Source organism: Triplophysa dalaica, chromosome 11 (assembly GCF_015846415.1).
Source record: "Triplophysa dalaica isolate WHDGS20190420 chromosome 11, ASM1584641v1, whole genome shotgun sequence".
Classification (NCBI taxonomy): domain Eukaryota; kingdom Metazoa; phylum Chordata; class Actinopteri; order Cypriniformes; family Nemacheilidae; genus Triplophysa; species Triplophysa dalaica.
In genome coordinates this window covers 2,153,574-2,178,552 of record NC_079552.1, presented here as the reverse complement: position 1 = coordinate 2,178,552, position 24,979 = coordinate 2,153,574, and the positions used below count along the sequence as shown (strand labels likewise).

General features: G+C 40.1%; 2 protein-coding genes across 3 annotated transcripts; one reads left to right on the top strand and one right to left on the bottom strand.

Annotated features, from left to right (window-relative positions):
- The first annotated feature begins 242 nt into the window (after positions 1 to 242).
- On the top strand, positions 243 to 15,329 carry fbxo11a (F-box protein 11a). Of its 2 annotated transcripts, XM_056760325.1 has the most exons (22): positions 244 to 550; positions 8,465 to 8,592; positions 8,742 to 8,823; positions 8,928 to 9,072; positions 9,473 to 9,602; positions 9,834 to 9,917; positions 10,003 to 10,135; positions 10,215 to 10,321; positions 10,397 to 10,508; positions 10,615 to 10,721; positions 10,795 to 10,932; positions 11,673 to 11,890; positions 12,016 to 12,196; positions 12,288 to 12,410; positions 12,496 to 12,581; positions 12,665 to 12,741; positions 12,851 to 12,994; positions 13,084 to 13,194; positions 13,432 to 13,539; positions 13,627 to 13,735; positions 13,819 to 13,917; positions 14,076 to 15,329. In XM_056760325.1, the coding sequence occupies exons 1-22, from the start codon at positions 463 to 465 to the stop codon at positions 14,203 to 14,205; spliced, it is 2,640 nt and encodes an 879-aa protein (XP_056616303.1). In that variant the 5' UTR covers positions 244 to 462; the 3' UTR covers positions 14,206 to 15,329. The 2 variants fall into 2 exon arrangements, with proteins under 2 accessions (XP_056616302.1, XP_056616303.1); XM_056760324.1 differs by having other exon boundaries at positions 243 to 550; positions 13,432 to 13,735.
- On the bottom strand, positions 15,298 to 23,892 carry msh6 (mutS homolog 6 (E. coli)). Its single transcript, XM_056760323.1, is given in 11 exon segments — positions 15,298 to 15,522; positions 16,104 to 16,303; positions 16,814 to 16,968; positions 17,063 to 17,152; positions 17,448 to 17,565; positions 18,565 to 18,857; positions 18,930 to 19,526; positions 19,529 to 21,491; positions 21,663 to 21,838; positions 21,928 to 22,130; positions 23,511 to 23,892. Coding segments are annotated over 11 exon segments (4,110 nt in total). The 5' UTR covers positions 23,744 to 23,892; the 3' UTR covers positions 15,298 to 15,440.
- Positions 23,893 to 24,979: the final 1,087 nt, after the last annotated feature.

Genomic DNA, 24,979 nt, shown 5'->3' with positions numbered 1-24,979 from the left:
TCTAATGGTGGATGAATGCATCATGAACCAAGAAATAAAGCAATTTGGTGCCATGGTAAAAGTATGGTATAAGGTGGTAACACCATAGTCATTTTGTAGGTGTAATAAAATAGTACTTTAACATACAATTGTGTTGTATTTTACCATGATATTGTATTATATGCAAAATGACATTTACCGTGGTGAAACCATGGTAATAGTATAGTACTTTTTGATACGTGTGTGTGTGTGCGTGTGTATGTGTGTGTGTGTGTAAATGGCTCCTCCTGCCACTGAAAATCGAAATCGGAGGTCTCGGACCGGAGCGCTCGGACGGTAAAATCGCTTCCTCGGATCCCGAACCGAGCTGTAACTCAGTGCAATGCACTTTAGGTCTTTATTTGCATTTTCTAATCTGATCTCGGTGTAGTGATCGGAAGGGAAGGGCAGCACGGTGTGTGTTTTTAACCAGAAACCCGTCAAATGAACTCCGTCAGAGCGACTAACCGCAGACCCCGGCGAGTGTCGAGGCCGCGCCCGGTGCCGCCGGAGAGAAACAACGCAGAAAGAGGTAAATATTGATCTAAAACACACCAACTCGTGCTTGATTCACAGCCGGCACTCTAAGAGGTGATGATCTATGTCGGTTCCTGGCGCTTTCGTGTCGCGATGCGTGTATTTCGTGGGTATTTGCGTTAATTTATACGCGTCAGGAAACACCGAGGCTTCTCTTCTTCCCGCAGGCCGCGCTTTGTTTGACTGGATGTGATCTGCTCTCCCGTCTGCAATAACCCTCGTTTGTCTTGGAATTTTACGCGTAATTCTTGCCAGATTTCCACCGTATTGTTTTGAAATCGTGTACGAGCCTAAACGACAGCATTCGAGATCACGTATTTGCTATAAATGAACGGGGTCTGTTGTTTTACGCCGCTGTGATGGTTAGCATCTGCGCTTAGCAGTACGACAGCTAACGTTAAGCCAACAAAATGTCACAAACACCACACAGACCTAAAGAAATAACACCGCAAGAGTGCTTATTTGTTCGACACCAAATTACACTACACGATAAAACCGTAACTTACGGTGTTTTTACCTTGTTTATACTAAACAAAACATTGCCGAAGGGTACCACGGTAATACCGTGTTTTTGGAAATGTACCATGGTAGCGCAGTGAGGTACAATGGAGTATCTTGAAAAGACCATTTTACACGGAAATGAGGTATTGTCATGTTTTGGGGTATTTACCAAAGAAGTAACAACGTTCCTAAGAATACCGTGTAAAACACGGTACATGACGGGGTAATTGTCATAGACCTGATCCCCATTAAGTGTGCTTTGTTGAATCATAGGGATCGCTCTGTTTTGGGTGTTAGTGGAGGGTTGATAAACTAAAGTAACCGGTTTACTGTATTGATCAACCAGTTTAAGATGTTAGTGTGTGAATTCTTCTAATGTCCAGTTAAACATTAGCATTTGTACTGTAAAATATCAAAATTTAGACCTGATCGGCTATGTGTTTGTTTACCTTCTTTACAGTTGTGTAGGATTGACTTCGACAGATTTAGTGGACTACTGCATTGTCAGGTTGGTTGCTATCGTGGGCACAGCTGTTTACAAAGATCATTCAGATGCACCCCTGGACCATTTGGTCATTAAATTCCTAACAGCATTGCTAATTTGATATGTTAATCTAACATCGTCCTTGGGATGTAGTTCATTAAAATCAAAAGATGGTTGTATGAGCCAAAGACTTAAATATTATTTTGCATTGGCTGATGAAGGGTTCGTCAACGGCGCCGCCATGTTAGGAAGGGCAAGACTGCACTATAAACATACAAGTGAACAGTGGCATTGCATTTTTCTGGATTTTTCTTAATGGTTTCTGATTTAGGTGGAACACTCTGTGACGTTCTGGCTCTTTGTTGTCAATTCAAGCAATTGTGGAAACAAGTGTTGTCAACCGATTAGAAAAAAAATCTGATTAATCATATATATTTTTTCTGTGATTATTCACGATGAATCGCACATCACATTAATGTTTTAAAATATACTTTTACAAAATGATTTCACATTTAATCTTCAAATGAATGTAGAAACAACAGATTTCTTTGACAGCATCATTTTACGACATTCTGATATTAGTACTGTTACCGATGTCTCTATTATATTGATTACTTTTTATTTATTTAAACATTGAATATAGGCATTCAAAAGTATAATTGAGAGCTATCGTGTCTATAAGGTAGGAAATATACATAAATTGAATAGAAGTTCTCAAGCACAAATACAGTCTTTAATGCTAGATTGTAAATTAAATACACAAGAATTCTCATTAAAGCTACAAAACGCATTGAATTCCTATTTTCTTTTGTTCTTAGATTAACTTTAGTGACAGGAGTCACAGCAGTAGGTATAAGAACGCGGACCCTTTATGACCCCACTCCCATTTTCACGTTAACGTTGACAGTCCTAGTAAAAACTGTTTTGTACTATTACTGTATGTGTTTGTCGGACGGTCTTGCCCTTCCCAGTATGGCGTCGTCATTGACACTTTGTAATAACAGGCCAAATTTTTGGTTTAATACATTATAATCCAGCATTGTTGTGCGTTTTACATACTGACATCTGAGGTGAATGGCTAAAAATATAGTATTTTATTATTTAGTGATATGAACACAAAATTGCACATAATTGTAAAAAAAGTACTTATTTTACCTTAAATTTAAGTACATCTCGTGTATATCACTATGATATAAATTATGTAGTTTTCCATCCACATATCCAACATGGAGATCTTATTGTTCTTGAGTGTTCATGATTATCTGGCTTACAGTAGAAATTTCTTATACCTGCTTCACATACCTGTATTTGTTTTTAAGATTTGGACAGATTTCTTTTTTTTTCGGCAAGCATCACATATAAATGTGTCGCAGTTCTCATAATTCTCATGTCCCAGATCCACAAACCAAATCACTGTGGAGACACTATTCTCACAACAGCTACTTCACCTTACAGGTTCATCACCTGGAAAACTTTGTTTTTTTTTTACAGTGGGTTGCAAAATGTGTGGATGGTTCACCATTCTGTTGCCTTTTGAGTGGACATTATTTATCGACACACAGCATTAGATTTACTTAAAGAGAAATGCACCTGCCATTATTTTTTGAACTCATGTCTGTCTTTTCCTTAGATATGTGGCAGAATAATGAGTTTTTCTTACACACACACTGTCATAAATTAGTTTTATATTTTGTCTTTTATCATGTGAATAAGGTTTTTATGGTGCGTGACATTTTGTACTAATGTTATATAGATTTAAAGTCACGGTGAATGTTTTACTTTACTGCATGGCATACAGGTTTGGAAGATCATGATGGTAAATGGCTGATGACATCAGTTTTGTTTTCGGGTGAACTCTATGTAATAATAAATTAAATTTGTAATGAAACAGTGAAGCTGTATTTTGTGTCACAGTAATACTCAGTATCTTGCCCTAACTTCCTAAACCTCCTACACCGTCTGTTCAGAATATAAAAGAAAGGTCATATAATTCACACTTTACAAAGTGCTTAAACACTTTTCAGTGAAGCGTAACATGTTGTCAAGCTCTGGTCTCAGAATGATGCTTTCTCACCAAAATGAACTCGGATAAAATGTCTGTAGGTATTGTTTCTCCGTGTTCTTTGGACTGTATGCTTGAAGTTGTTGTATTGAAAATATTTAGGGGGCAAAGTCAAATTCACGTCGATTTAGACTTGAATATCTAAGCTCTGTCACAATATAAAAACTAAAAAATACTAAATTAAGAGTCAAGACAGAATTTAGAAAGACAATGTTGCTTATGAAGATTTTTCAGATCACCTCATAAACATCTGATTACCACATTTATAATAACTGATTAATAACATGATTCATTTACAGGCATTATAGAACAAACAGATCAGTCCATTAATTTATACGTGCATATGAAATTATGAAGGAAACTATCATGATATTTATAACTTTCATTTATTTAAGTAATCACATTTCTAATGGATCTTTTTTATCAGTTATATTGAAGAGTTTTGTTACAAAATGGTGTTTTTTTATTACGTTATCGTGTTTTTGTTGTGTTTTCTTGTGTTAGATAGGGCTAAAATATATACTTCAAGAATTTAGCGCAGATTTTGCCCAGATTTTCAGTCTTTACTTGTTGCAGAAAGTCTGTGCCGTTCTGTAGATTTGATCAGTTAGTGTGTTTCTATCTGAAACTTTTAAAAAGTCTGCAAGTGTATGATGTCTAGTTGAAAAAAATCTGTTCAGATGTTAAAAGTCTAGTAATGTATTCCAGCCATTAGATGTATTTTTTTACTTTAATGGCTTAAATCAAAACAAACCAACTACAGTTTGATGGATATTGATTGGAATGCACAATAATAAAACATGAGTTTTCAAAAGTTTTGAAACCAAACAAGTCATATAATGTTTATAAATGTTATTTGAGAGTTTGGTAACACTTTACAATAAAGTGCTATTATTTCACATTAGTAAATGCATTACTTACATCAGCTAACGATGAACAATTGAGATTTTCAGCATTTATTATCAATACTGTTATTCATGCCAGTTCATGTTGCATTAACTCATGTTAACCGTGACAACGTTTGATTTTAATAATGTTTTAGTAAATGCTGAAATAAACATGACCTATTATTAACTTCATGTTAGCTAATGCATTAACTCTTTGTTAACAAATAGCACCTTATTGTAAAGTGTTACCAAAAGTTTTAAGGAATTATTCACATTTTCTGATACCTCATATTGAAAACTTTGATCATTAACATTATTATTTTCCTCATCAACATTATTTGTGTTGCATTCACTCTCCTACACAATGTCAGTATTGCAGATTGAAGTGTATATCATCTGTGTTTGGAGACGAGTTTACATGCAGTGTGTTGCTGTAGTTGGTGGGACAGTGTTTGTGGTGGTTACTGGACCAGTAGCCCTGGAGAGACTCTGATGCTACCAGAGCAACACAAGTGCGTTTGCAGGATGAGCTTCATTCACTTACGCTGCTCAAGTGAAGGTAAATCAGATGAAAACACTTATGAATAACGTCCTGCGATGAGACACTGAATGTTGCGTTGTTTCTGCGTATTTGATATAGTGGTTGCTGATATGTGACTGACTTTAGTAAGCCTCGGAGACCTCAAAAAGAGTAAATGTTTATTCACGTTGTGTTCAGACTGTGCTGTTTAACGTAGTAGTGGATCTTACCGAATGAATGTAAAGAACGGAGGTGTCAGTCATGCTGTCACACGTGTGATTTTTATGAGCCGTTCTGGGATGTCTGTCACATTTGTTTGACATACGCTTTTCATGTTCTGCTAAGAAATGTACAATGATCCACATGTAAAAATGTTGCTCGGCGTCCCCTGGCAGGGTTGATCTTTGTCACTGATGCTCATATCATGATATTGGGTTACTAATGTGACTGTTAGATTTGAAGGGCGTTACCCGTTAAGAAGCCGATAGTTGAACAGTATATACAGCAGCTGAAAACATAAGATGTTTCTCATTTTCAGTTTCTGTGACGTTCAGCAGGCTTTCAAGAGCACGCAGCAATTGCTGCAACAAATGCGTCTTGAGATGTAGCAGGTGTATGTTGGTAACTTGGGATTTGAAATAAATGTTTCTGTCCTGCGGTTGTGAAGGGCTGTTTGGAGAGGCTTTTGTAAATCTCTTGGGTTTCTTCAAGTCGTTTCTCTCACATAATTTACAATTTCTCTCATTGAATTTCACAGATCAAGACACAATGTCAGGGGATGGTTCACTATGTTTGTGAAAGAAACATGATTGGCTGGATTTTTAGATACACCAATGCCCATAAATGATGCTCCAACAGCTACATCAGAATTGATTTCGTGACTACGTTTACATGCATCCTCATAATAGGATTTTAGCAATACTGCAATTACACTTTACCTCATGTAAACTCATTCATTCGATTTGAAATAATGTGATTAAGCTCTTAATCGTGGTAGCATATGTGGTATACGCCGTTTTTTATTCCAAAATGAAGGCATGTGAACACCTTAATCGCATTTATGCTGCTGTGAACAAGGTGCGCATGTGCTTCTGTCACGCTCCTTTAGGTGGGGTGGTTGATTTGGAAAGGCGCTAACTTTAGCCTGCTAGCACGGAAATTATAATTCCACCCTATATGCGTCTCGCCGTCCAAAGCCACGCCTCCTCCAAACACATGAATGCATTTCGTAAATGCATGTAATGATTTACAAACTAAATCCATTAAAAAAAATTTGAAGCCTTTACATGCCTGTCCAAAATAAAAATAAAAATCACAGTGTTCGGCCAGAATGTTTTGATTGGGAGAACGTTTTTTGGTTCTACTCCTTTCACAGACGAAATATAATAATAAAAGTATTATTTTACCACAATACTTCTTGATTGCTAGATTTCCAACCAATATCTCGGACAGGATCACCCACCATGCCTTTAAACGCAATTCATGGTAAACAAGACAGTCTGAAGAATTACAACCAACACAAGTCGCTATCTACAGTCTCTGCTCCTTACCTTCATACAGAAACAGTGTGAACGCGATGACAGCGTACCGTACACCACTGTTGCGGAGACATTTTCTGTCATATTTCTACATTCATCACGCCGCCGAATAACCATAAAATACATCCACATAAGGTGTTTTGCATTTGACGCGAAAATATTTAAACGATAGCCAGGAACACACATCTACTCTATCTGAGATCATCGCTTGTGCTGTGTATTATAGCAAATAATCCAAAAATTTCCATGTAAACGGAGCAAAGAGGTGTTCTCATGTCATGTAAACATGTTAATGTGATTAGCTTTCCTGTGGCTCATTGGTTATAGCATACCGCTAGCAACGCCAAGGTCGTGGGTTCGATCCCAGGGGATTGCAAATAGCCAGAAACGAAATGTATAGTACAATGCAATGTAAGTCGCTTTGGATAAAAGCATCTTCCAAATGCATAAATGTAAATATAGGTCCTTACTGTGATTATTGGAAATAATTGCATTATTGATGCACATGTAAACGTACTAATTGATGTTTTTTGGTTGATACTTTTTCGCTTATTTGAACTATTGTCAATAAATTAGATCACAGTTTTTATCATAAGCAAATTAAAGGATTTGACATATTGTTTTTTACAGATTTGTATTGGCAAGTTTTTCAATATTTTACCCAAAGACAAACAAACTGATTTTGGCATTTGACTACTTACTTGGTCACTGATTGGTCAGTGGTCTGTTCTTTGTGTTATAGTTTTATATTAAATATTTAATGTTTTTTGTATTATTCTGAGCTATATTTTTGAACAGTTTAATATTTGATGTGAACTCCATTGATTTGGTAAGTTTGCAGCGGGGGTCCCAGCCGCCCTGTGGAGGACTCACACTGAACCTTAATTTCTCGTCATAAAAGTTAAATGTGGTGTGAATTCTGTCTCTGGTTTTGTGATTTGAACAGAAGGAACAGATTTGTGAGCTGTAACCTCAGTAAATGGAGAATAAATGGAGATGGCTGCAGAAGGAGCCGTTTGTAAATGACCTCCATCAGAACAGAGGGTTTCCATGGCAATGAACATTGAGAATATTACAGCAATATTTTGGTGTTGCATGTATCTGTATTGTGAAATGTGCCCTATAGAGATTCCATTTGGTTGCTTTTCTTCTCTCAAGTGTTTCAAGTTCATTTGTACAACTAAAGAAATAGATCACTCATCCTCATCATCAGCCGGATGATCAATCCGAATCTGCTTTTCTTGCAAAGAGAGACTTTCATATTTATTATTATAACTAGGCTCATACCATTGCTTTACTTTTCTGAATGAACGTCGCTTCATCTGTAGTTTCTTTCAGCACATGAAATGAATCTCATGTTTCTCTCTGAAGAGGTCAATTATGACCTAGAGATGAGGAAATCTGGTACGTGTTTGGGCTGCTGGAGCGAGTCGGTCGGTCTTGGGTCACGAGGCTGTCATCACAGGGATGCCATGAGGCTAATACACTCTTCTGACCTCCGTGCCCGTCGACATGTGGTGTCATCTGCTGTTTGCAGCAGCTGTAAGGGGATGAGACTTGTGTTGTGAACCGAGGTCTCTTGGTTTGAATAGCGCTGGTTTTCATGCCTCTGAAGGGTGTCACACACCGTCTTGATGTGATTTCAATACACTAATGTTCAAGTATGTCCACCCCGTAGAACTGTGTGAGCTTTTATTACATTTGGATTATTGTCGCGTGTCAATCGCTGTACGAGTTTCTAAACAGGCTCGACCGACTTGAAAATATTGATTTCAGATAAAGCAGATTCATATCCAGCCTGTCCTGCCTGCACATTGTTAGAGATTGTATGATGTGAATGTTTCTTCACACACAAGACGTGCTGATGTGATGCTGTTGTGAATGTGAAGCTCATGTGCGTTTTGTGTTTTTATATAGATGAAGACGTTCCTGCAGAGATGGTCGCAGAAGAATCCGGTCAAGGAGCTCAGAATAGTCCATATCAACTTCGAAGGAAATCACTGTTACCCAAGAGAACGGCTTGTCCAACAAAGACCAATATGGAGGTGAACAGACGCTCTTCCTTAAAGCAGCATGTTAACAATCTTAACAAAATCTGTATTAATCCTCAACCAAATTTTCTTGGCAACTGAAAATATTATTTATACCTACTTCATTCTTCAGTGTCATGTAAAAGAAATCCTCTCTTTTAAAGGGTGCTTCCACGTCAACAACAGAAAACTTTGGACCTCGGGCGAAACGTGCCAGGGTGTCTGGGAAATCCCAAGATCTGCCAGGTGATGAATCTTAGGATCTATCAGACCTGATTCAGTTGATCTAAAGTGAGAAATGGACTATCGTGAGCTTCATTTTCATGAACTCTGGTTGTTTTCTGTCTCAGTTACTCCAGCAGAGCAATACCTGCAGGTGAAGCTTCCAGATGAGGTGGTTTTAAAGATCTTCTCGTATCTGTTGGAGCAGGACCTGTGTCGAGCAGCGTGTGTGTGTAAACGCTTTAGTGAATTAGCCAATGACCCCATCCTCTGGTGAGTTTCTCGATACACTCAATAATGCTTTGCTTTAGCATCTCCCAACAGAACCGGCGCTAGTGAAGTGTTTTGAGACGAATATGATTCTCTGCCACGTTTGGTTAAAAGCTTAAGAATTAATAAGCGAGGAGGCATATTAAGAAGCCCTCCATGTGATTGATCGTAAATGATACTTCTTCTGTGGCCCTAGTTTGGTGTTTCTGTGCGAGAGCGCCCTCTAGCTTTTGGATGTGGCGGCATTTAGCTGTAGTTCGTTGAGAAACTGAGCAAAAGAATTGCACGATATATGGTCCCAGCCTCATCATTTACTGTAGAGTTTTACCGTCTCCTCCTATCATTATATTCTTTTACCATGACTTTAGTTATCTGATCTTTATTCGCCTGTCATGTTCTGCAGGAAGAGACTCTACATGGAGGTGTTCGAGTACACACGGCCCATGATGCACCCCGAGTCTGGAAAGTTCTTCCAGATCAACCCAGAAGATCACGAGCAGCCTAATCCATGGAAGGAGAGCTTTCAGCAGCTGGTAACATCTCAAAGCTTCACACGATTGTATTGACATTGCCCCAGTATTAATATCCCATCTGTATTTGATCATCAAGCTTCACAAGAGAAACATAATGAAAGCTTTTCCCCCGAAATCAAAACCCAACAGACTGTGATGTGTCGATGTGGATGTCAATCGTGAGTTTTGTGTGAGCTTCACCGTCTACGTTGTCTGACTGATCTCTGATCTGTGACCTGTGTGTGTCTGCAGTATAAAGGCGCTCACGTCAAGCCGGGCTTCGCTGAGCATTTCTACAGTAACCCAGCCAGATACAAGGGCAGAGAAAACATGCTGGTGAGACTCTCAGCAGACGGCAGTTTAAAAATGCGGATCATCCAATCGGATTTCAGAATCTGATGTACTTTCCATTGTTCCTCAGTATTACGACACCATCGAGGATGCTTTGGGTGGGGTTCAGGAAGCCCACTTTGATGGTTTGATATTCGTCCACTCCGGGATCTACACGGACGAATGGATCTACATCGAGTCACCCATCACCATGATAGGCGCCGGTATGACACACGTCAACATTCAGTCAGATCTGAAGAGATCCGTATAATCTGAGCATTAATCACACATCTGCTCCCGCAGCTCCTGGTAAAGTAGCGGATAAAGTATTTATAGAGAACACTAGAGACTCAACGTTTGTGTTCATGGAGGGCTCGGAGGATGCATACGTAGGCTACATGACGATAAAGGTACGTACGCTTCACCCGTGATGCAAAATTTCAAGCCGGCTCGTGTGATGTGAGTGATGTAATTCTGTGTCGCAGTTTAATCCTGATGATAAATCAGCTCAGCATCACAACGCTCATCACTGTCTGGAGATCACCGTCAACTGCAGTCCCATTATAGACCACTGCATCATCCGCAGCACCTGCACAGGTGAGCAGATCTTTCACTCGCTCTTCTGATTGGCTGTCAATGTTTTTGTAGCGATGTTCCAACGAGTTGAGGCTGATGTTCATTTGTGAATGTTTTTCTCCCTCAGTGGGTTCTGCAGTGTGTGTAAGCGGTCAGGGGGCGTCACCCACCATCAAACACTGTAACATCAGTGATTGTGAGAACGTGGGACTCTACATCACAGATCACGCACAGGTAAAATAAAGCTCTGTCAGTCTGTCACGAGTGGATCGTGAGCTGTGCTCAGCGTCTCTGTGTTCTTCCGCAGGGCATTTATGAGGACAATGAGATATCCAATAACGCTCTAGCAGGGATCTGGGTGAAAAACCACGGCAACCCCATCATCAGACGCAACCACATCCATCATGGCAGAGATGTCGGAGTGTTCACGTTTGACCATGGCATGGTGAGAAACATCTTGGTGTTCACACACCCCTAAATGTTGCGTCGAAAAAGTGCTCCAAGTGTTCTGCAAAGTATACAATGTCAACTGCTGTTTCATGTTTTTTTACATGCAAGTGTGTTGTCTTGTGACCTCACCGCACATTTATAACGCAGTAAACCAGATGCAGCACATTTATGACTAGGGCTGTCACGATTATGAAATGTGGCTGATGATTAGTTGTCTTTTAAAAGTCATTGCGATTATGATGATTAATTGTCTGTTTTGGTGCTTTGACAGTCTGTTAAAATGATGTTTTTTTGGAAATACATTGGAGAAGAATGGGGTCAGGCTTTTACGTGTCAATAATATAACTGCCAAGTACTTGTAAATTGAGTAAATTGATCAGGGGTGAATCGAAGCCACCATTAAAATGCTAGTCTGTTTTTTTACTCACTTGCAAGTCTACAATACAAATGTACTTCTTTGTTAATGAAATTTTGTTTTATTTTCACACTGAGATTAGCTCAAATAATATTAAATTGTGCTGCAGTTTATTTTTATGGTATATGCTTTAAAGTTTTCCTTAAGTGATGGTGTTGTGGCGGTACATATACAAATACACACTAAATGCAGGCACCACAGCTCCCCCTTTTGTCTTCTATAGAGATGTGGAATAATTGTGATGATCTGAGGTCAAACAATCATGCTGAGCAGATTATTTAATAACCGTCCTAATGATGACTCTCTGGCTCCCTCCACAGGGCTACTTTGAAAGCTGCAACATCCACAGGAACCGGATAGCAGGTTTCGAGGTGAAGGCGTATGCGAACCCCACTGTAGTGCGCTGTGAGATCCATCATGGACAGACGGGCGGCATCTACGTGCACGAGAAGGGCCGAGGCCAGTTCATCGAGAACAAGATCTATGCAAACAATTTTGCAGGCGTGTGGATTACCTCAAACAGTGACCCCACGATCAGGTATCACATGCATGTTTGATTTCAATGTTTGGTAGATTTACTTCTCTCATCGGACACCTCCAGTTTAAGACTTTGGGAATGTGTGATTTGTGGTCACTAATAACCCCTCTTTTGGTGATTCACAGGGGTAATGCCATATTTAATGGCAACCAGGGTGGTGTTTACATATTCGGCGATGGCAGAGGTCTCATTGAAGGGAATGATATCTATGGCAACGCTTTAGCTGGCATCCAGATCCGGACCAACAGCTGCCCGATCGTCCGGCACAACAAGATCCACGACGGACAGCACGGAGGAATCTACGTGGTGAGCGAAGAGACGAAACCATAACACATGCTGATATTAAAGTAAACAAATGTCCTAATGAAGTGTCTCATGTCTGGTTGTGTGATGACAGCATGAAAAGGGTCAGGGTGTGATCGAGGAGAATGAGGTGTACAGTAACACATTGGCTGGTGTTTGGGTGACCACGGGCAGCACGCCTGTACTCCGCAGAAACAGAATACACAGCGGGAAACAGGTGTGTAAAACACATCGGAGCGTCCTGAAACACTTCAGATGTACACCCAGCGTGTTGAAGCTAATGAATGATTCTCTGTCTCCAGGTGGGCGTTTATTTCTATGATAACGGTCACGGTGTGCTGGAGGATAATGACATTTATAACCACATGTACTCTGGGGTTCAGATCAGGTCAGTGCTGGTTTTACATCAGGTGTCTGAGTGATTGAATATAGTGACAACCGATTCATATCCGTCTGCATTTCGTCTGGTAGAACTGGCAGCAATCCCAAGATCAGGAGAAATAAGATCTGGGGTGGACAGAACGGAGGAATTCTCGTTTACAATTCAGGTAACACATCCTCCTGATCTTTTCTTTGTTTCTGGAGATTCAGTTAGTGTGACCATTTATATTTCAATCAGATCCGTGTCTGACCCGACTGTTCTGAATGTCTCCTCAGGCTTGGGTTTTATCGAAGACAACGAGATCTTCGACAACGCCATGGCCGGAGTTTGGATTAAGACCGACAGCAACCCCACACTCCGCAGAAACAAGATCCACGACGGGCGAGATGGAGGAATCTGTATTTTCAATGGAGGACGAGGTGACCGTGTGACATTGTTTATATTTTTATTTAACGTCAGGTTGTTTGTTTGCTGTTTCTCATCGTGAGGTGTTTTGTTTATGTCAAAGGTTTGTTGGAAGAGAACGATATCTTCAGGAACGCCCAAGCGGGAGTTCTCATCAGTACCAACAGTCACCCTGTGCTTCGCAAGAACAGAATATTCGACGGTTTCGCTGCTGGTACATGTCTTCCATTAACAATTTCTATACATTTTGGTGATGTTTACATCTTAAATTATACAAATCATTAATTTGATCGGTCAAAATTGAAATTCTGAGTCGGGTGTTTCTCCATTGAATTTCTCACAATGAGCATTTAGAAAGCTGCATTTTGATGTAAATGTTATTATTAAATATCCCAATATTATACTTTTAGTTATATGCGAGTCATTGTGAACATTTTGTTTTATTGGACAGGTATCGAGATCACAAATCACGCTACAGCGACGTTAGAAGGCAATCAGATTTTCAACAATCGGTTTGGCGGACTGTTTCTTGCATCTGGTGTCAATGTCACCATGAAAGGTAAAATGGAAAAAAATTGGTTTCATTCATTGGAGGATCAACTAAACCCAAAACGATTCACATGTATTTGTCGAATTTCCTTCGCAGACAATAAAATCGTGAACAATCAGGATGCCATTGAAAAAGCAGTGAGCAGAGGTCAGTGCCTGTACAAGATTTCCAGTTACACCAGCTATCCAATGCACGATTTTTACAGGTAACGCTCCACACCTGTGTCTTTCAAGATATTTGGAGCGGTTCGGGCTGCGTTCTCACAGCTCTTCTGTTGTTTCTGTACAGATGTCACACCTGCAACACCACAGACCGAAACGCCATCTGCGTGAACTGCATCAAGAAGTGCCATCAAGGGCACGACGTAGAATTTATTAGACATGATAGGTCAGTCTCTTGTTCTTTATGAAGTCTTTCTGATGATCAAAACCGATGAATTGGATAAAAAACATTTCTTTAAACCGTTTAATTCAGCCTCACAATTTTCAAGGCTTTGTATTCGTTACATCTGCGGTATTGCTGATAGAGTTTTTGTCTCTTGTCAGGTTTTTCTGCGATTGTGGCGCAGGGACTTTGTCGAACCCGTGCACACTAGCCGGAGAGCCGACCCACGACACAGACACGCTGTACGATTCGGCCCCTCCTATAGAGTCCAACACACTGCAGCACAACTGAGACGGAGCGCCGACCCGACCCCGGGGAACTAACAGACTCTAATGTGCTCAGTCTAGTGCAGACGAGATTACAAGCTAGAAATAATTCAATTTTAATAAAAAGAACTCTTTGAAAAAGAAGACTTTGTGTAAACTTAGACGATGGACGCTGAGAGGAAACATTTTTATTTAAACGAATGAAAAACGAACATTCTGCTGTGGACTTGATCCTGTTGTCCAACGCTGTTCCTTGTCAGCGACGGTGTAGACTAACAGCCAGTCGCGATGCTCTCAGGAGGATCGTGACGGGGATTTACGGATGACAGACGTGAGGAGAGATCAGACCCGGAGCGCACGGACACGCAATGCTTCCCATGCATCTGTTCTCCAGACAACAGTCACCATGATATTGTAAATGTACGGATAAAAAGACCCAGCACTTCAGTTATGGTTTTGTTTTTTTAAAGATGTTATTGAGGTTTGATTTTAATGCTTTCTCATGTAGTTTTGTATGTTCATCAAAAATCTTAAATGTACTTGAATGTCTTTTTATTTTATGAAGTATATTAATTTTGGGGTTGTTTATACCTTAGACTTGCTGTATTTGTTCTCATGTCGCAGGATGTATGTTCTTTCTGTGAAAGAGATTCGAGGAAAAAAGGATGAGAAACACTAACGTATTCTCCGGCAATGTTCGTGTAACGCGTTGGCCAACATGCATTGTGATTCAAATCCCGCCCCTTTATCCTGATTGGCTTACCGCAGGGTCATGTGGTAAAAGCATGAGACACTAGACTTGTTAAAGCATTTCATTCTCACGGCCGTTCGCTCCGAACGCAGCGAGTAAAGTGACGCGCGAACGCAAAACGACATTGCTGGAGATGTTAAAGACGCTTCTTGCTCATTTGAAGCTCTGGCGAGTATCTGTACAGTTTTATTTGCGCTTCCCCCCCCTCCATCCAACTGTATTTGGTGACTGTGGGTTCTCTTACAGCCGGAATTGTATGCATGTTCCATGACATCTAGACTTAATATATTGTGAAGTACTCAATAACCATTATGTAGCTGTTAGTAATTAATCAAAGGTTTAATTTCCTAGTCAAAGAGGAACGTGTTACATTTTTGAAAATAAACTTTATTAGATCATTTTAGTAGTGAGTATTGTTTTCTAGATGGGCAAAGTTAAACAAACCAACAAAGAAAAACTCATGGAAATGTGAATGGGTGAATACTAACACAAACAGGAATGTATTTTGATTACAGACTGTAGATCTTTTGAAACAGTTTGTTGAGCTCTTCACGAGCAGCTGCCGCATCTTCAGCATAGGAACACAATTTCCTGTTGAGAAAAAAAATTATTTGGTAAGAAAATCTGACCTTTAAAAGTTATTTTGCGACTGATGGAAATTCGATCAGATGAATCTCATTGCAACAGTTATGAGTTAGAAGTCAAAGTTCATCACAAAAGATAAAAGGCAAATCTTGTATCATATTAAGAATAACGGTTACTACAAAACATCAATATTTTGCGATATGAATGTGTGAAAATGTGCTAAATTGTTATAAAGTAATGTAACAATGCCTCACCCTGGACGTATAACAAATTTTCCGAAAAATCCTTCAAACCATCTTTCAAGGCTGCGCATAAATGCGCAATAACGAAGAAAATGTGATATGAAAATTGCATCCATTTCAAATCGCACATTTGAAAACGAAAACTATACAACCAAGAACCATCCAGTTCTTTTTAACATTATTTCTGACTGTTTATCATCTTCCAAGCAACATCATCTGCATGCGATCATGAACACATGGGTCACATTCTCTACATTAATCTAATTAATTTTTTACATTTAATTAAACAAATTATTCATTAATTGCAAATCATTCCATTTGTATAACCATTTGTATTCCACTTACTTGAATAACCTGAGAGACACCGTGCTCTTCTCAAACTCTCGAGCCTTTTTATGGCCGGACTGGATAACCTCCTCTGGAATATTTGCCAAGCGAGCTGCATTGAATCCGTAACTTTTGGGACACGCGCCACTTATGAACTTGTACAGGAAGGTGATGGTCTCCTGACTGGGGTCCTCGCATTCATTTTCCACCATACAGGCCTGATGAAACGGTAAGGGACATCACAAAACTAAATATAAACATTCAGATAGTAAACAATGATGCACGCGCCTGCCCTACAGTACTAAGGGCTTTCAAATATGGATGACAGGAAGAACTTACAATAAAGCACTTTAAAACATTAAATAAATAGAAAAGTACTTCTGAAAAATGTTCATCTGAATGGTCTAGAAAAGCAGTTTTGAATGTTATGAAAGAAATAGTTGTTCACTCAGAAATGTCAATTCTTTACTCCGTTATTTACCCAATAACAACAAATTGTATGAAAAATATCTGACTTACTATTATATTCCTCTGAAACTCATTTGATCAAACAAAATAATACATTTCCAATAAAAGACCATGGTGCTTGTATGTTTGTAAATGCACTTATATTTAACGTTACAAAAACGTTTTGTTTGCGTACAAACTGATGGACAATTATTTTCTGAGGTTATACAACGTGTCAATGTTTTTAATTCTCCTAGTTAACCGTGAAATAAATGACTGACCATGTGTCCGAGCCTGACGGCAGGATTCTGGGTGTGATCCTCCACCAGCGAGTGGTAGTGTGTGGAGAACAGCGTACGGCAACAGATCTTCTCTGACAGCTCCTTCACCACCGCGCTGGCGATGGCTGTGCCGTCATACGTGGCCGTGCCTCTGCCTACATTTAAAGAAGGTTATAGCATCTGCTTCTTCAAGTCAAACAAGATATTTTATCCAAACAACTCTTCACAAGTAGACAAGTGTGTATGTACCCAGTTCATCAAGGAGGACGAGAGAATGGTTGGTTGCGTGTAGTAAAATGCTGGCCGTCTCGCTGAGCTCCACAAAGAAGGTACTCTCACCTAGAAAACAGGTCGCATGTGTCCTTTATTTAAAACAAATGTCAGCACGTGTTCAATTTATTCACGTGAATTAAACTGAATTCCTAAAGGAAGTTGTAATGTCAGAAATTAGTTTTAATACTGAAAATAGAGCTAATTGTGACAATCTGTGAAATGTCATATTCTTCCACTCTGGACCATAAAACAGGCCGATGTGGCATTTGTCGATTTTAAATATGTATAATATGTTAAAAATGCATCACAATCTTGCTGCACCGATTCATGGACAGAAGATGGAAAAGGAGCATGAACCTACCGGACATGATTCGATCAGAAGCACCGAGTCGAGTGAAGACTCTGTCCACCGGTGTGAGACGCAAACTGTCAGCAGGAACATAACAGCCCAACTGAGCCAAAATCACCACCAGACCGCACTATCAGACAGTCAATAAAGAAAAGAAGAAGAATGACAGACAACACTTGACAAGACCCTGCCACAGCATTTTCTTAATATTGATATCAGGATTATTTCATTAACTAAAACTCTTCTGTTAGTTGAAATGATATAACAGGTCAAATATTAGTTTTGGGGGGCTAGAAGAAACGAGTAAAGTTGCCTTAGCAACAAACTGAGGTTGAGGCATTCAAATTATTATTAGAACTTGATATATATATATATACATTTCATTTTATTAAGTAATAAAACAGTAAACGTTCTAAAAAAGTATTTAAAAGAAAAAAGCACATAACAAGAGGATAAAACTTGGAAAATGATATTAAACAATAAAACTAAACACATAAAAAATATTTAAAATGCTAATGAAAATAAAATGTTTAAACTAAAAATGAAAAAAGTTAAAAAACTAATGTTGCCTTAGCAAAAAACTTGAATAAGTATAGGTTGAGGCATTAAAATTAACTGGAAATATATATATGTATATATAAGAAAAGACAAAACCACATTAAAACTGCTAAAAAATGTAACTAAAATTAACATGAAAATCTAACTATATATAATATTAAATAAACTAAAATAAAGTGAAAAATCCAAAATAACCGTTTAACACAAAGTGTGAACTGCCATGTGTTTATTTCAATACTAGTCATATTCCAGATCTCAATATTACTTTTTTAAAACTTTAACTAATACAAACTAGAAACACTGTTTTAACAATGAAATGAAATAATTCATGCAAATTATTAACCAGAAAAATGTTACATAAAGAAAAAACTAAAATAACAGTTTAACACAAATGTTGAAGTGGCATTTGTTTGTTCCACCACGAGTCCTACACATCTTATGGTACAGTCGTGGTATCAGTTGATAATACACTGGCTCTTTGGGCAGTTTTGTAGGTATGTTTGGCAATGAGAATTTCAGTTTTAAGTCAACGTGAAGTGAAATAGAAGTCATAACAATGTTCTTTCCTCACCTGTCTCATCAGTGTGGACTTGCCTCCCATGTTTGGCCCAGTGACTAGAACACAAGGTGCATTTGTTTTCATGTTATCTTGACCCTCTTCCTCACTGTCACCAGGGCAACCGATGAAGATGTCGTTGGGGATGAAGTCGTCGCCAAAGAAGGTCTTTGTGACACACGGGTGACGAGAACCTCTCAGATCCAGGAAAGGAGAAGGTTGACACCCTTCTCCTGGAAGAACCATCTCTGGTCTGACCATGGGTCCATCACCGCTCTGACTGTACCGGGACATGCTCAACAACACATCTGCAATGACACGAAGATGAACAAGTGTATCACTTTAGATAAAGAACTGTATAGGCGGAAAATGTCTCTTACCAAGAACAGCCATGCACTCCACAGCGGCTTGCCAGTCTTTGTAATTCTTGTCAAAATTGTAGAAGAGTCGTCTCATGCAGTCCTTAAGTGCAGCATCTCTTTTATCCTCCCAGCTCTGTAGATCTGAAAACAGCCGCTCGATGTCTTTGGTGGAGTAGCGCTTCCATCCCTTCTTTGTAGATCTCACTTCGTATTCCATCGGAAGGCTTTTCTCAGAAACACTGTCTGGAACTTCCAGCTGGTAACGGTTCCTTCCTGTTCCCCAATACGACAACGTCTTACAACCCAATCTCTTCTTTTGTCTGTCCAGGAATGCTTGCAGCTCTTTCTCGCAGTCTTTTATTCCAGTGAGCGCCTGATCATACTCTGGGTCAAAGCCAGCTTTTGGCGTTATCACGCCAGTGGTGCGAGCTTTCTGATGGTCGAAAGCAGTGTCCCAACGTTTGAGCTCCGGATCAAGATCAGGGAAAAGCCCATCTTTGTGTTCGGTTTTCAACAGCACGACCTGCCTCAAAAGTTTCGAGCGAAATCCCTCAGCAACAGGATCCATGACCGACACAACTTCTTTCATGACTGTGAATCCCTCGAGCGCTGCAAGAAGTCGGCGATCTTACGTTTGCTGTAGACGAGCTCTTCGTACAAAATGGCACGGGTGTCCGGATGGTCCTGTCCTTTCAGAGGAGTACCCATGCTGTGGATTTTACTCAGTAGTCTTTCGAGATCCGGAAGCTTTTTCAGTAGGTCTGTAACTTCAGTAGATTGGGACGGAGCACCCATCAGGTCCTCAAGAGCGTCCAGGCGATCCGCGATTGAGGATGGATTACAAAGAGGAGCGCAGAGCCATTGCTTTAGCAGTCGTTTGCCAAAGGGAGTGCAACAGGTCTCTAATCGTTCAAGCAGGGTCCCCTCGGGACCCCCGGTCGAGCTGTTCTGAAGGATCTCAAGGTTGGCAAGGGTCACTCCATCCAGTACCATGCGTTGACGGGTCTTTGCAAAAAAACACGATGCGCCACCTGCTTGCTCCATCTCAACATCCACGGGAACATAATCCTCGAAGTTGCCCATGGAGACGAGCTCCTGGTCCACAAGACACTTCTTTAGGTAGAAGATGCACCCGCCAAGTGCAGAAAGTGCTAGTTCGTACCCCTTCTTTGGAGTGAGACCTAAAGAGTCGCTCTCAGATGTCATCGACTTCAGAGTTGAAGGAAGCACTGATCCTCCGACATTGTTGCTGGTGGTTTCTTTAAAGTAGTCTTCCTCAGCAAACACCTTGAGGGTCTTCTGGGCGTCCCAAAACTGAGAACCGGCACTGAGTCCCTCCTGCAGAGCGGATGACAAAACGGCTTTAAAAATTTTAAGCGTCTCAGCAGACGGGTTGCCCTTCTCAAAAAGAACCTGGGCAGGGGAGTAATGTGCCACCAGGGTACGCAGACGGGAACAGTGTCGGTCGTCTCGGAACTGTCCAACGTGGAAGTGTCCCACAGAGGTATCCACAAAACACACCCCGTAGATGTGGCCGTGACCGGCGCTGTCCTCCTCGCTCTTCTCTTTAATGCTGAGCAGATACTTGCTTTGCGTTCCTGACGGGGCGCCGTCGAGCACGCTGTAAGTTTGAGTGCCCCGCGTGATGATTCGACAAACCTCCCGCTTGACCACGCGGTCGAACTTGGTGGGACGCGTCATGGCCTTGCATCTCGCTTCCATCATATCGGGTGTCTCGGTCTGTTCCACACGAGCCACTTTGTAGCCCTTTTGAATGAGTACGTCTGAGAAACGACCGAAGCCTATCTCAGGGAAGCCCGAATGGGCCCAGGTACCCCTCATGAAGGTGAGACCCATTTCGTTGACGCCGATGACAGCATCCATGTGGTAGAGCTCGTAGAACTTGCCAACTTTATAGAAGAGAACCGTATCAAACATTTCGCTCTTCAGCTGCCACCAGCGGCGCATTCCAGGCGTCGTCTTGTTCAGAAAATCCTCGGGCACGTACAGAGTCGCGGGGTCGTAGTTTTCTTCAGACTGCCGTCTCCGCCGGGCATCTTTTCGTTTGCTGTCCTGAAGCCACTCCAGTTTCTCGTGGTCCCACACGGTGGAACCTCCATCCAGTCCGCCCGTAGCGCTGCTCTCGAAGTTGTCCGGGGCGGAGAAAGCAGAAAGCCGTGACTTGTTGTCAGAGCCCAGAGATGGAGTGGCAGGTTTCGCTGGAGCCGGTTTTGGGGTGTTTGAGGGAGATGATTTGGTCTTTCCTTTTGCAGGTTTTTCAGAGCGTTTGCGCTTCACTGGTTTCACAGGGCTGTCTGGTTCTATCTCAGGCTCGCTCCCTTTTTCTTCCTCAGCCTCACTGCTCACAACATCCTCTTCATCCTCATCACTGCTAACTGTTGCTTGATCCGGTTTGAACTCTTCACCAGAGTCCTCGCTGTCAGATGCCACCACGATGCGTCGCCGCTTGGACTTCTGACCTTTCTCAGCTACAGCGCGAGATGGACGCCGGCTGGGCTTTACCCTTTTTTGGACCTCTTCCTCAGACATTTCCTCATCTGATAGAGTCGATTTGTCAAGCTATCATAAAATATAATAAGTCACGGTAAGATAAACATTATAAAAATCCAAGTGAAGATAACCTCAATCTTGCGCAACGTTAGCAAAAAATGAATCAACATCAACAGTTAAGATCGAAATATATTGAAAAGACCTGAAATATTTTTTCACTTTTGGTTTAACACTGCTAACCTCCATGTCCTCTGCTTCCCCCTCTTCTTCATCTGAGGGATCCATACACATTGGCATTTTCAGTCTCTGTTCTGTATTCTCCTTCATAGCGCGGTCTGCCAGCTCCATTGCCTTACGTATCACAGGTTTACCACTGAAAAACAAGCCGCCTGATTTGGCATCTGCGCTTTCTGAACCTTTAAGACACAACAAAAACAAATTAATGGTCTGAATTAAAAACTCTTGACAGTTGTGTCAATTTTCATTTGCATCATTTGATGCTTACCTTGATACTCCCTTATGTACTTTGTGTTAACCCATCCACGTGTGGGAGGCTCGTCGAAGAAGTGCACGTGAAGTCTTTGATCTCGGCCGCGGCCCCTCATCTGCTGTCCGCTGAGAGGTTGAGGCACAACCATACAGGGCCACCAGGGATGCCCCTCCATCTTTGCCCATGTCAGAGTACCGGCACTAAACATGGATGAAGAACTAGAGAGTAACAAAAAAAGATACATTTCGTTCATTAAACAAAATAATTGCAATTGTCCAAACATTCAGCATAAAGGACATTTTAAGCTCTTTATAAAACAAACAGCTGAAGTTATAGCCAATAGCTCTCAGTTAACAAAACCTGCATTGATTTAAAAGTTCAAAGTGCACTAATACATATCAAGAAAGACCCCTTACGTACAAACTTGTAATTGCATTAGATAAAATATAAAACATACAAAGTTTTTGCTTTAATTTTAATTTGTTTTGCTGTTTTAAGTTACTTAAAGTAAAGTAGAACTGTACATACTAGGAAAACTACAATTTTGCATAAACATACAATATAATTCGCATACACAGGGCGCATGATTTTTAAATGCCATAAATGTCCCTAATTGTAATAATAATAAATAAACAATTATATAAAAATTTTAAAATAGCTATTAGCCACTTATATATTCTCTTTACATAATATAATAATAATCATTTATAATTCGTATGGTAATAATAACTGTCGTGAAGAAAGTAAATAGATTGTAATAAACTGTCAGTTGTCATAGTGATCGTATGCAACAAGTGCTCTTATTGGTCAAGATTCTCCTTGGGAAAATTTGTTTTATTAAAGTTGTAAAGTATATTAACCATGTTTTCTTTACAAAACGTAATCCTTAAACTACCATAATTGTGATCCTTGTAAATCTGTGGTTTCAAAAAAAAAAAAAGATTACTAAAGTTAAAGGCAAACGAAACTGATCCATAATGCGCAGATCTGTGAAAGACCTCGCAAAGTACCGCGAGAGCTCACTACTCTGACGTCATGATCCGACCGGTCTGCGCATACGCAGAGCCGCGTGAAATTGAACACGCCTACAAACTCCCGCCAAACAACACACATGGAGCAGAACACAGTGAGATGCGTGATGTTTATCACACAAACCTCCTCTAAACGTTAACTTTAATTTCGCTGGTAGTGTCATTATATTGTATGTTTATTTTATAAGGCCCAATCTTAACTAAAGGTGAGTGACGGTACAATTGACTTCGGATAGAAATCCTTTGGTGCTCAAATACCATCACGTGTCCAAACACGTTCATGGCCATTTTTTTTATCATAAATAGTGCAAAGATACTTTAGTAGTAACTTCATGTCAGTGTCCAAACATGTATGACAGTGGTGCACAGGTGTGATAATATTGATGTCCTTGTTGTACGTGGATTTATTAAACGTGTAGTGACGTTAAGTATTGTATTCCCATTGTTAAACTACACATTTTCATGGTTACTCGCTATGATTGGACTACAAATATCACCGATGAACTAAGGTTACTATAGTAACACAATGGATTATTTCTGTAAGGATGTGGAGTGCTGTCACTGTACCTCTGTTTTGCGGCAACAGCTTTCTCTCCAAAGAGTTTGGCATGGCCGGTCTTCACTTGAGCTTTCGCTGGTTTTGATGTAGTTTTCTTGCTGACTTTCGCCTCTTCTTTAGGAGATGTGTTGGATTTGTCTGAAGGCACGTCCGCCTCCACCGGTGACGGGTTTGATTTGGTCTTTGCCACGGGCGGCGGCGACTTTGTGAAGAAATTGAAAAGCGAACTTTGCTTCGCCATGTTTTGTTGTGAAGTAGATGGTTTTTATCGATCGGAATTGAATAATTAATGTATTCTTTGCAGCAGCTCAGGCATGTCCCGACCGAAGCAACGGGTTCGCGGGAAAACGCCACCAGGGTACGGAACGGGAAGAGGCGGGTCATCTGACGTCATCCAGTGAGAATGAACCAATAGGAATATCTGTGTATCATTTTACACGACCCACGTGGCAGACAAGACCGTGTTTTTTTTTCGGAAGGATTAGTTAAGTATTAGTTTCAAATGTATTGTTTTATTTCGTACAAGACATGCGTATTTTGATCAAAGCAAAATGAATGCATCAAAAGCGTTAAGACGAATTAAACGGTATGTAAAGGCATAAAGCAAATAAATATAACATTATCAATTAGAATTTCGTTTAAAAATACGTTGTGTTGTAGAACTTAATTTTAAGGGGGTGAACCTAAACCTTTGGATGACTAAATAAATGAATACAATTATTACGTCAGGATGCGCAGAAGGACAAAAACGTATTAAGGCACATTCAAGTTTTATTTTTGCGAGATATTTGTACACTTGCAATTTTATTTACATCTCTTAACACCCTCGTTTCATTTCGGAAACACATATTTTGTTTGTAGAATAATAATAATGTGCTTTAATATGCAATTCCCATTTACGCCAGTAGGGCGCAGTGTTGGGCCATTTAAAATCCCATATTAACTGCTGCATGACCTTCTGCAATAAATCTCAGGTCATACATACAGTTTTTGATGGACTGCTTTTATATATAGAAAATGACATTATTTAGTATAGCTGATCATTAACTAAATAAAAAAATGTGTGTTTTCCATGTATTTGCCCCTTATTTATGGGGGCTCTTATTCTGTCTATTTTTAGAGTTTTTTGCTGGCAAATAGTGTGTTGTTTATTTTCCTCATCAGCTAAAAACGTGCGCCGTGTATATATTTATAAACCATGACACTTCAACACAGGCAGACACACACATACACACACATGCACAATCATTTTGCACCAATGCTTTGTGTTCCACATAACAAATTAATAACCGGTCTAATGAAGTCATTTGTGTTTGTGGAGAAAAACAATCCAACAATAAACAAAGCTCTTGGCATATGGATATGACAGTCCTCCAAAAGCTTATTAAGGGGTAAAAATAACCCAAGCCATGATGAGTCATCACAAAATGCTTCATCAGCACAGAATCATCGACAGAGAAGCATGCACCATTTTATC